Source organism: Ranitomeya variabilis, chromosome 3, assembly GCF_051348905.1.
Source record: "Ranitomeya variabilis isolate aRanVar5 chromosome 3, aRanVar5.hap1, whole genome shotgun sequence".
Lineage (NCBI taxonomy): Eukaryota > Metazoa > Chordata > Amphibia > Anura > Dendrobatidae > Ranitomeya > Ranitomeya variabilis.
The window spans coordinates 783,518,963-783,535,242 of NC_135234.1; the positions used below are offsets into that span (position 1 = coordinate 783,518,963).

Consider the following 16,280-nt stretch of genomic DNA (forward strand, 5'->3'; position numbering starts at 1 on the left):
GTTTCTGAAGCTCAACCAGGTCAGGATAGTGGCGGTGAAAAAACCTTACCACCAGGTTGAGGACATGAGCCATGCGAGGCACATGTGTGAGCTTGCCTCACCATACGGCCGCCACCAGGTTCGCAGTGTTATCAGACATTGCCTTCCCTGGATGCAGGTTCAGCGGAGACAGCCATTGATCAAACTCAGCCTGGAGAGCTGTCCACAACTCTTCAGCTGTATGACTGCGATCTCCAAGGCATATCAATTTTAATACTGCCTGATGGCAATGAGCCCTGGCTGCTCAGTTTGGAGGTGGTGGGGATTCGCTCTGTACTGTTGGAACGCGTCTCTCATTAAGGCAGAGGTTGGGAGTGCAGGCAGAGGCCCTAGAGGAGATAGAGGAGGCAGAAGCATTGGAGAAGTGTTAAATGTAGAGGTTTGTCCTCCAAGCCTTGGGGATTCCAAGACTTTTAGAGCAGCACCTGTCCCCACAGCCACCAGAGTCACCCAGTGCCCAGTCAGCGAGATGTAATACCCTTGGCCATGCTTACTCATCCAAGTTTCTGCAGTGAAATGCACCCTGGCAGACAGATTTTGTCAAGGAAAGGATGATATTGTCTGTGATAATCTGGTGTAGTGGATGCACAGCTTTCTTAGAAAAGTAATGGCGACTGGGCAATTGGTGCTGTGGGACTGCGACGACCAACAGCTTTTGGAAACCGTCTGTATCTGCCACATGGAAAGGCAGCATTTCCATGGCCAACATATTGGAGATGGTGAAGTTCAACCTCTTAGCTTTGTCATGCGTAGGAGTAAAATCTTTTACATGACCACAACAGCGGAACCATGGGCTTGCTGCAGTGCTGAGAGAGGGCGGAGTATGGTGAACCGGACAAACTCCTGGACCATGAGAGAGGTGCAGGCGGAGATGTTACGGTGGATTGAGAAACTTGTGGTGTGCTCGTTCTCCAAGATCGGTCAAAAACAGCAGGCATATTCACTTCCATTACAGCAGACAGCAGCGTGACTGGAGCGGGTAAAGAACCGAAGGTTCTGCAGTCGAATACCAGCATCTTAATAGTTGGCACGGTAACAAAGGAGAAGGAAAAAGCAGAAGCAGCAATTGATGGGGTGCCTGATGGTTGTTGAGGACCACTGGTCCGCATTTCTGCACAGTGGGATTCCCACAGTAAAGCATGTTGATTGCTCATGTGAAGGTTCATACATGCAGTAGTCAAATTATTGTTCTTTTTACCTCTACTCAGTTTTTTTGCAAAGTTGGCAGATTACATGAGTTGGCTCATCCTTTGAAGTAAAAAAAGATGCAAGCTAGGCAAACCCTTGCCACCCCTGCGAGCTGCAGACCCACGGATGCTGCTAGTCACAGTTGTGGCTGAGGATTCATTGCTTGTCATGGCTGCATCACTTCGTGTCTGCAATGTAACCTCCTCGTCTTTCTCTTCAGATGACCTACTCAACTGTGTTCCTCTATGTTCACGCCAACTGGGATCTAACACATCATCATCCTCTGTGTTATCACATCCCTCGCCCTTGGAGTCACCCTCCTCCTCTTCTTGCCCTGACAGCACAGTACAGTCCTCGTGAGCCTCAGATATCTGAAACTCATCATGATCACTTCCTCCCGGGGTTAACATCCGATGACAAGGGTTTGAAAGCTGTTTGGACCGTACTTCTTCCTGCCTCGGATCCAAGCTAAAAAAATGTTGGGCATCGGTGCAGATTTCCTCCTCTTGACTCTGCAAAGCTTTTGAGTACACTTCTGATGAGCATGGCATAGAATGTGTAAACAGCTCTTCAGACTCACCCATCTGTGGTTCCATACAGTCAGTTGAACGACTCAATAGTTGGGACGTGGGGGGAAGCAAGAGGAATTTGGGTGCCATCTCTGCAGACTGTACTGAGTGTGATGTTGAGGTGGAGGAAGCGGAGGAGAGGCCACTTGAAGCTGCGCTTGCCATCCACTTGAGTACATGCTCTTTCTGGGCATCATCAACAAGGCATACCGCTGTGCATCTTTGAAAGAAAGATAGTAGTGTATAGACTGTCCAGTAACATAAGTTGTCTTTGTATAGGACGTGACATTGCTTCACTAGTGCTTTCACAAACATTACCACCTACCCCACATACATCTTGAACACCAAGTCTAACTCCCTTTCCACTACAACCTTGCTCAGTCATGTGGTAGGAGCACAGTATTAGCAACAAAAAATTAGAGTCTGAATCAGGTCTGTAACACACTGTATGCTACAAACTAATTTATAGTCAGGTCCCCTACTGTATGACGTGAACAACAGAAGAGTTTGTTTGTGGCCTCTGGATCAGGCCTCTACAGCTTAATTTCAACCCAACCAAATGACAAAGTGTTATACGGCGGGTTGTCTAATTTTTTGCAACTGAAAAATTATAATTTTTTTTAATGTGCCTTAGGTCTGCAGACAGGTTCATATCACGGCTGTCTCACATTTAGCTAGAGATGTCATATTATTTAGAATGCTATACTCGTGCATGGAGCACAATAGAAGCAGCGCACAACACACGTGTAGGACATGTGCCCTGCTGGCTTTGTCTGTGGACCTCAGTAATGGCCAAAATAGAAAGAAAATGCTGGAAGGTAAATGTACCTTCACACGAAACGACTTTGTAACGATATCACTAGCGATCCGTGACGTTGCAGCGATATCGTTTAGTTTGACACGCAGCAGCGATCAGGATCCTGCTGTGATGTCGCTGGTCGCTGAATAAAGTCCAGAACTTTATTTGGTCGTCCGATCGCTGTGTATCGTTGTGTTTGAAAGCAAAAGCAACGATACCAGCGATGTTTTACACTGGTAACCAGGGTAAACATCGGGTTACCAAGCGCAGGGCTTACTGAGCACCGGCCCTAAAGTGAAAGTGAAAGCACAGCGGTGACGTCACCGCTCTGCTGTTAGGGCCGGCGCTCAGTCAGTGTCAGGAAGCAGATGCTGGGGGACGCGCAGGTGAGCATGTACTGTTTGTTTTTTTTACTTTTACGCTGGTAACCAGGGTAAACATCGGGTTACTAAGCGCGGCCCTGCGCTTAGCAACCCAATGTTTACCCTGGTTACCCGGGGACATCGGCATCGTTGGTCGCTGGAGAGCGGTCTGTGTGACAGCTCTCCAGCAATCAAACAGCGACGCTGCAGCGATCGGCATCGTTGTCGCTATCGCTGCAGCGTCGCTTCGTGTGAAGGTACCTTTAATATAACAGCCACACTGGACACTATCTAGCTACACAATCTGACTGATATACAACCACCTAACTAACTAGCTAAAATCTTGCTGCCAACAGTGCCAGCGTCAGGAGCAGCCTCACTGCGCTGTTAGTGTCAAAAACAAGATGTCCACTATTTATATGGAGAGGGACATGATTTCAGCAGCCAATGACACAAGCCGTTGTGTCAGGACATTGTGGATATTTCCTGCGCCCTGATAACTTTGCGCATATTGCGGCTAGCCAAAGAAAAAAATGACTTTACAAGAACGCCGCGCCTCTGAGCTCTGCAAACCCCCTCCCCTCATCAAACACGTGCCAAACGCTCATGATACACCACTATTATCGTTGCTAATGTGCTGAAAATACTTTTGTGGCAACGCAAATATTTTCCCGAACTTTTACAGAATGTTACTGATTTTATAACATTTTGCTCGTGTTTCCGATTTTATAACATTTTGCTCGTGTTTCCGATCACAAATCCGAATGTGCCATATTTGTGCCGAATGTATGTTTAGTGATCGTTTTCCGAACAAATTCACTGATCACTAGACACAGGTGTGAATTAGGGGGCCCTTATTTAGGGTGAAGCCAGGACATTTTGTGCATGTATTTCTCCTTGAAAGCCTGAGAAATATGGGTCGTTGGAGACACTGCTCAGAAGAACAGCATACTTTGAGCAGAAATATTGATTGGAGAAGGTAAAACTTATAAAGAAGTGTAGATGGTGATCGGCCGTTCAGCTAAAATGATCTCCAATGCTTTATAATGGAAAGCCAAACCGGAGAGATGTTGAAGAAAATGGAAGACAACCATTCTAATGGATGGAAGAATAGTCATAATGGCAAAGGCTCAGCCAGTGATCGTTTCCAGGATCATCACAGACAGTCTCACGTTACCAATGATCGACTCCAGGATCATCACAGACAGTCTCACGTTACCAGTGATCGACTCCAGGATCATCACAGACAGTCTCACGTTACCAATGATCGGCTCCAGGATGATCACAGTCTCACGTTACCAATGATCGACTCCAGGATCATCACAGTCTCACGTTACCAGTGATCGACTCCAGGATCATCACAGACAGTCTCACGTTACCAATGATCGGCTCCAGGATGATCACAGTCTCACGTTACCAGTGATCGACTCCAGGATCATCACAGACAGTCTCACGTTACCAGTGATCGACTCCAGGATCATCACAGACAGTCTCACGTTACCAATGATCGACTCCAGGATGATCACAGACAGTCTCACGTTACCAATGATCGGCTCCAGGATCTTCACAGACAGTCTCACGTTACCAGTGATCGGCTCCAGGATGATCACAGTCTCACGTTACCAGTGATCGACTCCAGGATCATCACAGACAGTCTCACGTTACCAATGATCGGCTCCAGGATGATCACAGTCTCACGTTACCAATGATCGACTCCAGGATCATCACAGACAGTCTCACGTTACCAGTGATCGACTCCAGGATGATCACAGTCTCACGTTACCAGTGATCGGCTCCAGGATGATCACAGTCTCACGTTACCAGTGATCGACTCCAGGATCATCACAGACAGTCTCACGTTACCAGTGATCTGCTCCAGGATCATCACAGTCTCACGTTACCAGTGATCGGCTCCAGGATGATCACAGTCTCACGTTACCAGTGATCAGCTCCAGGATGATCACAGAGTCTCACGTTACCAGTGATCTGCTCCAGGATCATCACAGTCTCACGTTACCAATGATCGACTCCAGGATCATCACAGACAGTCTCACGTTACCAATGATCGGCTCCAGGATGATCACAGTCTCACGTTACCAGTGATCGACTCCAGGATGATCACAGTCTCACGTTACCAATGATCGACTCCAGGATCATCACAGACAGTCTCACGTTACCAGTGATCGACTCCAGGATGATCACAGTCTCACGTTACCAGTGATCGGCTCCAGGATGATCACAGTCTCCCGTTACCAGTGATCGACTCCAGGATCATCACAGTCTCACGTTACCAGTGATCGGCTCCAGGATGATCACAGTCTTACGTTACCAGTGATCAGCTCCAGGATGATCACAGACAGTCTCACGTTACCAGTGATCGGCTCCAGGATCATCACAGTCTCACATTACCAGTGATCGGCTCCAGGATGATCACAGTCTCACGTTACCAATGATCGACTCCAGGATCATCACAGACAGTCTCACGTTACCAGTGATCGGCTCCAGGATGATCACAGACAGTCTCACGTTACCAGTGATCTGCTCCAGGATCATCACAGTCTCACGTTACCAGTGATCAGCTCCAGGATGATCACAGACAGTCTCACGTTACCAGTGATCTGCTCCAGGATCATCACAGTCTCACGTTACCAATGATCGACTCCAGGATCATCACAGACAGTCTCACGTTACCAGTGATCGGCTCCAGGATGATCACAGTCTCACGTTACCAATGATCGACTCCAGGATCAGCACAGACAGTCTCACGTTACCAATGATCGGCTCCAGGATGATCACAGTCTCACGTTACCAATGATCGACTCCAGGATCATCACAGACAGTCTCACGTTACCAGTGATCGGCTCCAGGATGATCACAGTCTCACGTTACCAGTGATCGGCTCCAGGATGATCACAGTCTCACGTTACCAATGATCGACTCCAGGATCATCACAGACAGTCTCACGTTACCAGTGATCGACTCCAGGATGATCACAGTCTCACGTTACCAATGATCGACTCCAGGGTCATCACAGACAGTCTCACGTTACCAGTGATCGACTCCAGGATCATCACAGACAGTCTCACGTTACCAATGATCGGCTCCAGGATGATCACAGTCTCACGTTACCAGTGATCGACTCCAGGATGATCACAGTCTCACGTTACCAATGATCGACTCCAGGATCATCACAGACAGTCTCACGTTACCAGTGATCGACTCCAGGATGATCACAGTCTCACGTTACCAGTGATCGGCTCCAGGATGATCACAGTCTCACGTTACCAGTGATCGACTCCAGGATCATCACAGTCTCACGTTACCAGTGATCGACTCCAGGATCATCACAGTCTCACGTTACCAATGATCGACTCCAGGATCATCACAGACAGTCTCACGTTACCAATGATCGGCTCCAGGATGATCACAGTCTCACGTTACCAGTGATCGACTCCAGGATGATCACAGTCTCACGTTACCAATGATCGACTCCAGGATCATCACAGACAGTCTCACGTTACCAGTGATCGACTCCAGGATGATCACAGTCTCACGTTACCAGTGATCAGCTCCAGGATGATCACAGACAGTCTCACGTTACCAGTGATCGGCTCCAGGATCATCACAGTCTCACGTTACCAATGATCGACTCCAGGATCATCACAGACAGTCTCACGTTACCAGTGATCTGCTCCAGGATCATCACAGTCTCACGTTACCAATGATCGACTCCAGGATCATCACAGACAGTCTCACGTTACCAGTGATCGGCTCCAGGATGATCACAGTCTCACGTTACCAGTGATCAGCTCCAGGATGATCACAGACAGTCTCACGTTACCAGTGATCTGCTCCAGGATCATCACAGTCTCACGTTACCAATGATCGACTCCAGGATCATCACAGACAGTCTCACGTTACCAGTGATCGGCTCCAGGATGATCACAGTCTCACGTTACCAATGATCGACTCCAGGATCAGCACAGACAGTCTCACGTTACCAGTGATCGACTCCAGGATGATCACAGTCTCACGTTACCAATGATCGACTCCAGGATGATCACAGTCTCACGTTACCAGTGATCGACTCCAGGATGATCACAGTCTCACGTTACCAATGATCGACTCCAGGATCATCACAGACAGTCACACGTTACCAGTGATCGACTCCAGGATCATCACAGACAGTCTCACGTTACCAGTGATCGGCTCCAGGATGATCACAGACAGTCTCACGTTACCAGTGATCTGCTCCAGGATCATCACAGTCTCACGTTACCAGTGATCGACTCCAGGATCATCACAGACAGTCTCACGTTACCAGTTATCGGCTCCAGGATGATCACAGTCTCACGTTACCAGTGATCGGCTCCAGGATGATCACAGTCTCACGTTACCAATGATCGACTCCAGGATCATCACAGACAGTCTCACGTTACCAGTGATCGGCTCCAGGATGATCACAGTCTCACGTTACCAGTGATCGGCTCCAGGATGATCACAGTCTCACGTTACCAATGATCGACTCCAGGATCATCACAGACAGTCTCACGTTACCAGTGATCGACTCCAGGATGATCACAGTCTCACGTTACCAATGATCGACTCCAGGATCATCACAGACAGTCTCACGTTACCAGTGATCGACTCCAGGATCATCACAGACAGTCTCACGTTACCAATGATCGGCTCCAGGATGATCACAGTCTCACGTTACCAGTGATCGACTCCAGGATGATCACAGTCTCACGTTACCAATGATCGACTCCAGGATCATCACAGACAGTCACACGTTACCAGTGATCGACTCCAGGATCATCACAGACAGTCTCACGTTACCAATGATCGGCTCCAGGATGATCACAGTCTCACGTTACCAATGATTGACTCCAGGATCATCACAGATAGTCTCACGTTACCAGTGATCGGCTCAAGGATCATCACAGTCTCACGTTACCAATGATCGACTCCAGGATGATCACAGTCTCACGTTACCAGTGATCGGCTCCAGGATGATCACAGACAGTCTCACGTTACCAGTGATCTGCTCCAGGATCATCACAGTCTCACGTTACCAGTGATCGACTCCAGGATCATCACAGACAGTCTCACGTTACCAATGATCGGCTCCAGGATGATCACAGTCTCACGTTACCAGTGATCGACTCCAGGATCATCACAGACAGTCTCACGTTACCAGTGATCGGCTCCAGGATGATCACAGTCTCACGTTACCAGTGATCGGCTCCAGGATGATCACAGTCTCACGTTACCAGTGATCGGCTCCAGGATGATCACAGACAGTCTCACGTTACCAGTGATCGGCTCCAGGATGATCACAGACAGTCTCACGTTACCAGTGATCTGCTCCAGGATCATCACAGACAGTCTCACGTTACCAGTGATCGGCTCCAGGATGATCACAGTCTCACGTTACCAGTGATCTGCTCCAGGATCATCACAGACAGTCTCACGTTACCAGTGATCGGCTCCAGGATCATCACAGTCTCACGTTACCAATGATCGACTCCAGGATCATCACAGACAGTCTCACGTTACCAATGATCAGCTCCAGGATCATCACAGACAGTCTCACGTTACCAGTGATCTGCTCCAGGATCATCACAGACAGTCTCACGTTACCAGTGATCTGCTCCAGGATCATCACAGACAGTCTCACGTTACCTTTGAGTACTGTGACAGTTAGATGAGGTCTGTGTGACGTTAGACTCTTACCAAGAAGTCCCCGCAAAGTCCCGCTGTTAAAAAACAGACATGTACTGAAGAGGATACAATGTGCCAAAGAACACATCAACTGGTCCAAAGAGAAATGGAGAAACATTTTGTGACCTGCGGAAAGTAAAATTGTTCTTTTTGGGTCCAAATCCTGCAGACAGTTCAGACGACCCCCAAACTCTGCATTCATGCCACAGTAAACTCTGAAGACAGTGAAGCATGGTGGTGCAAGCATCATGATATGGGCATGGTTCTCTTACTATGGTGCCGGACCTATTCACCACATACTGGGGATCATGGACCAGTTTGCAGATATTATAATACTCAAAGACGTCTTGTTACCTTACACAGAAGAGGATATGCTCTTGAAATGGGGGTTACTACAAGACAACAACCCTAAACACACCAGTAAACCATCAAAATCCTGATTCCAGTCCACCAAAATTGAGGTAATGGAATGGCCAACCCGATCCCCAGACCTTAATGCCATAGAATACTTGTGGGGTGACATCAAAAATGCCATTACTGAGACAAGGCCAATGGCAAAAAATAGTGGGATGTAGTCTGAGCATTCTGGGCTGGAATAACAGGTGACCGGGGCCAGAAGTTGGGTGACTCCATGCAACATAGATGTGAAGCCGTTCTAAAAAACTGTGGGTAAAACTAAATAGGTTCGTGATTCTCAGGCATGATAAATCCTCAAAGAATAGTAAAGAAACATGCAGACACTGTTGTTTATTAGAACGGACAATGTTCATTTTCTGTTATTTTCTGTGAAGCAGATAAAGATTATCTACATTTTTCTTCATGTTGTGAATTAGAAAACAGCGTGCAATGTTCCCAATGCTGGAGATAAAGACCAGTGTAAAGACTGAGATAACTCATGTTTGTGAACACACGGCTATTATTGTGAACACTAGTGTAGAACAAATGGTCCAGAAGACCACAAACCTCACCAGTAGCAGCCGCCATCTGCACCTCCACTGCTTGCTTCAAGGAATTCAGCTGTGGAAAGAATTCTTCCTTCAGGATCATTACTTGAAGCCTCCGATGGAAACTAGAAATGAAAAATGAGGGTCAATGAACTAGTGAGCCAGAGGGCCCAGAGAGGAGGAGAGGGTGGGGACCGGGGGGCCCAGAGAGAGGAAGCGAGGGTGGGGGCAGGTGGGCCCAGAGAGAGGAAGCGAGGGTTGGGGCAGGAGGGTCCAGAGAGGAAGCGAGGGCGGGGGCAGGCAGACTCAGAAAGAAAGTGAGGGCCAGGCGGGTCCAGAGAGAGGAAGCGAGGGAGGGGGCAGGCAGGCCCAGAGAAAGGAATCGAGGGTGGGGGCAGGCGGGCCCAGAGAGGAGGTGAGGGCCAGGTGGGCCCAGAGAGAGGAAGCAAGAGAAGGGGCCGGCCAGCCCAGAGAAAAGAAGCGAGGGTTGGGGCAGACGGGTCCAGAGAGGAGGCGATGGTGGGGGCCGGCGGGCCCAGAGAGAGAAAGCAAGGGAGGGGGCAGGCTGGCTCAGTGAAAAGAAGCGGGGGCAGGCAGGCCCAGAGAGAGGAAGTGGGGGCAGGGGCCCAGAGAGGAGGCGAGGGCAGGGGCCGGCAGGCCCAGAGAGGAGAATTAGTAAGGAGAGAGATGAGAGATTAGAGATGGGAGTGGAAAGTAAATAAAGGTCAGCGTGTGACTGAGTGATGGGCTGAAGAGGACATTGTGTTTGTGGGTCGAGAGGACATGGGGTCAGTAAGAGGATAACTGTCGTCTAATTTCACCTGTGAATTTCAACCAACATCACCATAAAAAGTTCTGGATCAGACAAGCGGCTTCTGTCTCCTTTAAAGGCTCGAAGTCTCTTCAACTGTATCACAAATGAGAAAAGTAGAGGACATCATGCTATACGGCAGCTGAGGCCATCACACTATACTCCAAGGGAGGCAGCTGAGGCCATCAAACTGTACTCGAGGGGAGGCTATACGTGGATGGTCTTGTATGAAGGGCAGATGTGAGGTCTGCTGGGAACTGTTCTTATAGGTGATGACCTCAGGTTATGGAGAAGCTCTCTGTACAGCTCATCCACTTACCTCATTTTTTTCTGGGAGAAGTCGCAACAGTTCCCCCAACTTTTCTGCCCCAAAGTTCGATCCCACTCCTTGCTTTATGTCTGCAACCATCACCGGCACAGGTCTGAGGAGACAATGATGGAGAAGGATCAGAATGGTTAAGGCCCCCACCTTAGCCTTATTCCCTCACACCCCCAGTCATCTGACCACCCCTTCTCAGCCACGCGCCCTTAGTCATGCAATCCCCCTTCCTGGCCACGCTCCCATGGTCCCCCGGCCTTACCTCTTGAACTGCTTCAAGAAGATGCCGAGATTCATGCTTCGCTTAGAATCCAGCAGAGATGTCTACAGGAAGAAAAATGAAGATATGAAAGGCATCACACAGATACAGCACCAGGTAAAGCAGAGGACAGGCCTTCATGGTTTGTGGGGTTCTGATTTTATGTAATCCATTAGATGGTCACAGTGTGCTGTAATCCAGATCCTCGTGGTCACAGCGACAATCGGAATATTCTCCAACATTCACAGAAATTAGTTTCTTGGAGTTTTCCATCCATGGAGCTGCAGGAGGTCCTGAGTGAGTGGTGAACTGTCGTTATTATCCACACTGATATGGGGTACATTTGCTTAAGTTTTGGGTATGCATGGGTCACATACGCTTACGTATTAGATATATATGCTTACACATAGTGTGATGACACAGCATTTTATCTTAATTCACCAGATGTCTATTTTCAGCAAGCCAGAAAGAGTAGACTTATCTATATGCTGTCTTATGAATTTGTTTTTTTTCCTTCAGTTAGGCAAAAGTCTGAAATCTTGACTTCTTTCATGCAGGGTGCAATGATGTTTGCTGATATGTTGATTACATATTGTCCAGGCCAGCTAGTTTCTGGACTTGCAAAACAGAGGAGGAAAAACTATGCAAATAGATTACATAATCAAACAATGCGAGTTGGTCTCATCTCCATTTTTCTCCTTTACCTGCGAATGCTGGTAAAGGACAGTTGTTAACTATGAATAGAGGTTATATGCCTCTGTAACATGAGATATAACTCCAGACAACCAGGAGATACAGAGGTTAAAAGAACCAGAGTCTCTCTACGGTACAGCAGCCAAGACATCATGGCTCCAACATGAGGGACACAGATTTGTCATTCTCCAGGATGCCAGCTTAGGGGACCATATCCCCGGCTGGAAGAATGCAGATCTGCTCCATTGGCCATCACTGACCCATAGATACATTTGTGAAAGCTTGGAATGGGACCAACCAGTCACTTGGCTCCATGAAGATGTTCGTAGAAGCCAGGTTGTGACCTTCTGGTCAACTGGCCTTGTACCTGAATAGACTGTCATCTTCCTAAACTTATTGCTTTCTCTCTGTGCATGCCAAAGGTGGGATAGTCGGCTCTGGAAGCTGAAGCCAGATGGTGACCCTCCAGTTAACTGACTTTATACTTAAATGAACTGTCACCTTCCTAAGCTTGTCGTTACCTTCTCTCTGTGCATGCCACAGGTGGGGTAGTCGGCCCTGGAAGCCCAGAAGGCGCAGCTGCTCTTATCCTGGTGAGCCAGCAGAAGAGTGAGACTCTGTAATTTTGCACCATCTTGGGTATTTTGCTGGGACTATTTTGTGTTTTTTGGCCGTTTGTGGTTTAATAAAGTACTGCCACACTGATTTACCCAAACCCTGTGTTAATTTGAATCCAAACATGACTTGGCTATGTGCCTTGGGTAAGCAGTAATACATTTCTCAGATTCTGCTGGAGCTTCGAAAACGCACGGGAGGGTAGCTCTACCGATGCAAATGCTAAAAATGTAAGTTTCACACCTGTATCAATAATCGGTGCCATTATTTGAAAATTTACAGGAACAAAGATTACCCCCCAACCATGTGCTTTTGCACACGGCTAAGTGGGGCTGCTCACAACACATTCTTGAGGGAGGGGAAAAGGAGTATAGGATTACACAAGCAGGCAGAGAGAGAAGGAGGGGTGAGGGGGATCACAGCTACAGCTTGGGTGCTGGTCATTTGCAATCTAAAAAGATGTAGCAGAGCTAGGTGTGCTAGTAAAGTAATGGAAAGTTCTAGAAGGGTACTTTGAATATGAGCATATTCATAATATCATTACAGTCTGACTGAAGCACATGGAGACACCGTGACACAACAAGTCAAAGCAAGGCTGAGGTAATGAATCTGGAAAATGGCCTATAACAAAAAAATGCAATATCAGACTAGCCGAGCACATAATCGGAAATTGAAATTCCTTACCCCACACGCCCATGCCCGGCAGCCACCTGTAGCTACCAGGAATTATGTATGGTAGGTGTTATGATCCGGTGATCATGAGCCGCATGAGACTTTCTCTGGAGAAGGTGGAATCTATACTGACCGCAAACCCTAAACTGACACCGCAACTAGAAGTAGCCGTGGGGTGTACCTAACACATCCTAGACACCTCGACACAGCCGGAGGACTAAATACCCCTATAGATGGAAATGGGAATTCTATCTTGCCTCAGAGCAGAACCCCAAAGGATAGGCAGCCCCCCACAAATATTGACGGTGAGTATTAGAGGAAAGACACACGCAGGCAGAAAACAGGATTTAGCAAAAGAGGCCACTCTAGCTAAATAGAAAAGGATAGGACAGAATACTAAGCGGTCAGTATTAAAACCCTAAAAATATCCACAGCAGATAATACAAAAATTCCACTATCTAACTAAAGACATGGAATGTATATCTGCATCTCCTGAGAATCCAACTTGACTGAAGAGATCCAAACACAGTCTAAGTTGGACAAGAAAAACAATGAATAGAACTGAATTGTAAGCATACCGCATGTGTACTGCAGAAACAAAACCCAGACACTTATCTTTGCCAAGTTGGCAGCAGGGCAGGAGGAACAAGACAGATGTAAAACCTCCAAGAACAATGGACAACTGGCAAGGGCTAAAGAATCCTGCACACCTAAATACACAGTCAGAGCTGCAATCAGCAGGAACACCTGCTCAGGATTACAACCCAGGGACAACTGCATTACTACCAACAACCACCGGAGGTAACCCAAGAGCAGAATTCACAACAGGTAGGCATATTTAGTCTACGCGCAGATGACATCCAGCAGAACCCAGTGGCACCGCCCACCCATTCAGAGCTTCGGGTGTAAAAAGTTATGGGCCATCCACAGTTCTGGATAGAAAATCATATTCTCAGATATGGGAGGAGAAAGGCTGCACAAGCCCAGGGGTGACATAGTAACATAGTAAGGCCGAAAAAAGACATTTGTCCATCCAGTTCAGCCTATATTCCTATATTCCATCATAATAAATCCCCAGATCTACATCCTTCTACAGAACCTAATAATTGTATGATACAATATTGTTCTGCTCCAGGAAGACATCCAGGCCTCTCTTGAACCCCTCGACTGAGTTCGCCATCACCACCTCCTCAGGCAAGCAATTTCAGATTCTCACTGCCCTAACAGTAAAGAATCCTCTTCTATGTTGGTGGAAAAACCTTCTCTCCTCCAGACGCAAAGAATGCCCCGTTGTGCCCGTCACCTTCCTTGGTATAGAGTGGTATAGAGCAGAGTGTGGGAGGTAGCAGCCTAGGAAGATATAAGGCAGCCTCTCATTTTGGACTTAGTTTTTTTTTTTCTACTGGCAGGAGGGAACATTAGCCTATGTAGCCAGGAATGCCTGTAACTAAGATTAGGACCTGTGATCCATCAGCGCCTCCCTGTGGTCACATGCTACATAAGGTAATTGCAACCCATCCATATCCTACCCTTGTACTACTCTCATGATTATATACCTGTATATCTGCATATATATCTGCATATTATAATAAATAATTTTTCCGTCTGTCTGGTTTATTCATTCGCTGATTGGTCGAGGCCGCCTGGGCCTCGACCAATCAGCGACGGGCACAGTATCGACGTAGAAATCCCGCGTCTCTGACTGGTCCAGGCCGCCAGGCCTCGACCAATCAGCGACGGGCACAGTATCGACATAGATGTCATAATGGTTGCCATGGCGACGATGATGTCATAAAGGTTGCCTCGACCAATCAGCGACGGGCACAGTCTGCCGCGAATTCTGGAATCATCATTGTCCATATACTACGGGGACATGCATATTCTAGAATACCCGATGCGTTAGAATCGGGCCACAATCTAGTATATATATATATATTTTAGATTGTGGCCCGATTCTAACGCATCGGGTATTGTAGAATATGCATGTCCCCGTGGTATATGGACAATGATGATTCCGACTGTGCCCGTCGCTGATTGGTCGAGGCAACCTTTTTGACATCGTCACCATGGCAACCATTATGACATCTACGTCGATACTGTGCCCGGCCTCGACCAATCAGAGACGCGGGATTTCCATTATGACATAATCGTCGCCATGCTATGCCCGTCGCTGATTGGTCGAGGCCCAGGCGGCCTCGACCAATCAGCAAATGAATAAACGGGACAGACAGACAGAAAAACCCTTAGACAATTATATATATAGACTAGCTGAAGAGCCCGGCGTTGCCTGGGCATAGTAAATATCTGTGGTTAGTTATAGCACCTCACTTCTCTTATTTTCCCATCAAATCTCTCATTTTCCCCCTCACATCTCTCATTTTCTCCCTCACACCTCTCATTTTCTCCCTCACACCTCTTATTTTCCCCCTCACTCCTCTCATTCCCCCCTAACACTTGTCATTTCGACCTCACATCTGTCATTTTCCGATCACTCCACTATTTTCCCTCACTCCTCTCATTTTGCACTCACACCTTTTCATTTTCACCTCACACCTCTCATTTTCACCTCAGTATATACATGTTTGTCATCTCCCTTATATATAGTATACACCTGTATGTCATCTCCTGTATATAGTATATACCTGTATGTCATCTCCCCTGTATATAGTATATACCTGTATGTCATCTCCTCCTATGTATAGTATATACCTGTATGTCATCTCCTCCTGTATATAGTATATACCTGTATGCCATCTCCTCCTGTATATAGTATATACCTGTATGTCATCTCCTCCTGAAAGTAGTATGTACCTGTATGTCATCTCCTCTATATAGTATATACCTGTGTGTCATCTCTCCTGTATATAGTATATATCTGTGTGTCATCTCCTCCTGTATATAGTATATACCTGTGTGTCATCTCCCCTGTAAATAGTATATACCTGTGTGTCATCTCCTCCTGTATATAGTATATATCTGTATGTCATCTCCTCCTGTATTAGACCTCGTTCACACGTTATTTGGTCAGTATTTTTACCTCAGTATTTGTAAGCTAAATTGGCAGCCTTATAAATCCCCAGCCAACAGGACACCCTCCCCCCTGGCAGTATATAATAGCTCACACATACACATAATAGACAGGTCATGTGACTGACAGCTGCCGGATTCCTATATGGTACATTTGTTGCTCTTGTAGTTTGTCTGCTTATTAAACAGATTTTTATTTTTGAAGGATAATACCAGACTTGTGTGTGTTTTAGGGTGAGTTTCGGGTGTCAAGTTGTGT

The 16,280-nt window shown here is 47.2% G+C and overlaps 1 protein-coding gene across 1 annotated transcript in view; it reads right to left on the minus strand.

Annotated features, from left to right (window-relative positions):
- LOC143817516 (uncharacterized) overlaps window positions 1-16,280 on the minus strand; it is a 77,008-nt gene that overhangs the window by 20,372 nt on the left and 40,356 nt on the right. Inside the window, exons 3-6 of the mRNA XM_077298994.1 lie at window positions 11,018-11,079; window positions 10,756-10,858; window positions 10,447-10,532; window positions 9,650-9,750 (exon numbers count right to left, since the gene is read on the minus strand). Of these exons, the coding sequence (XP_077155109.1) occupies window positions 9,650-9,750; window positions 10,447-10,532; window positions 10,756-10,858; window positions 11,018-11,079 (352 nt within the window). The remainder of the gene's footprint in view (window positions 1-9,649; window positions 9,751-10,446; window positions 10,533-10,755; window positions 10,859-11,017; window positions 11,080-16,280) is intronic.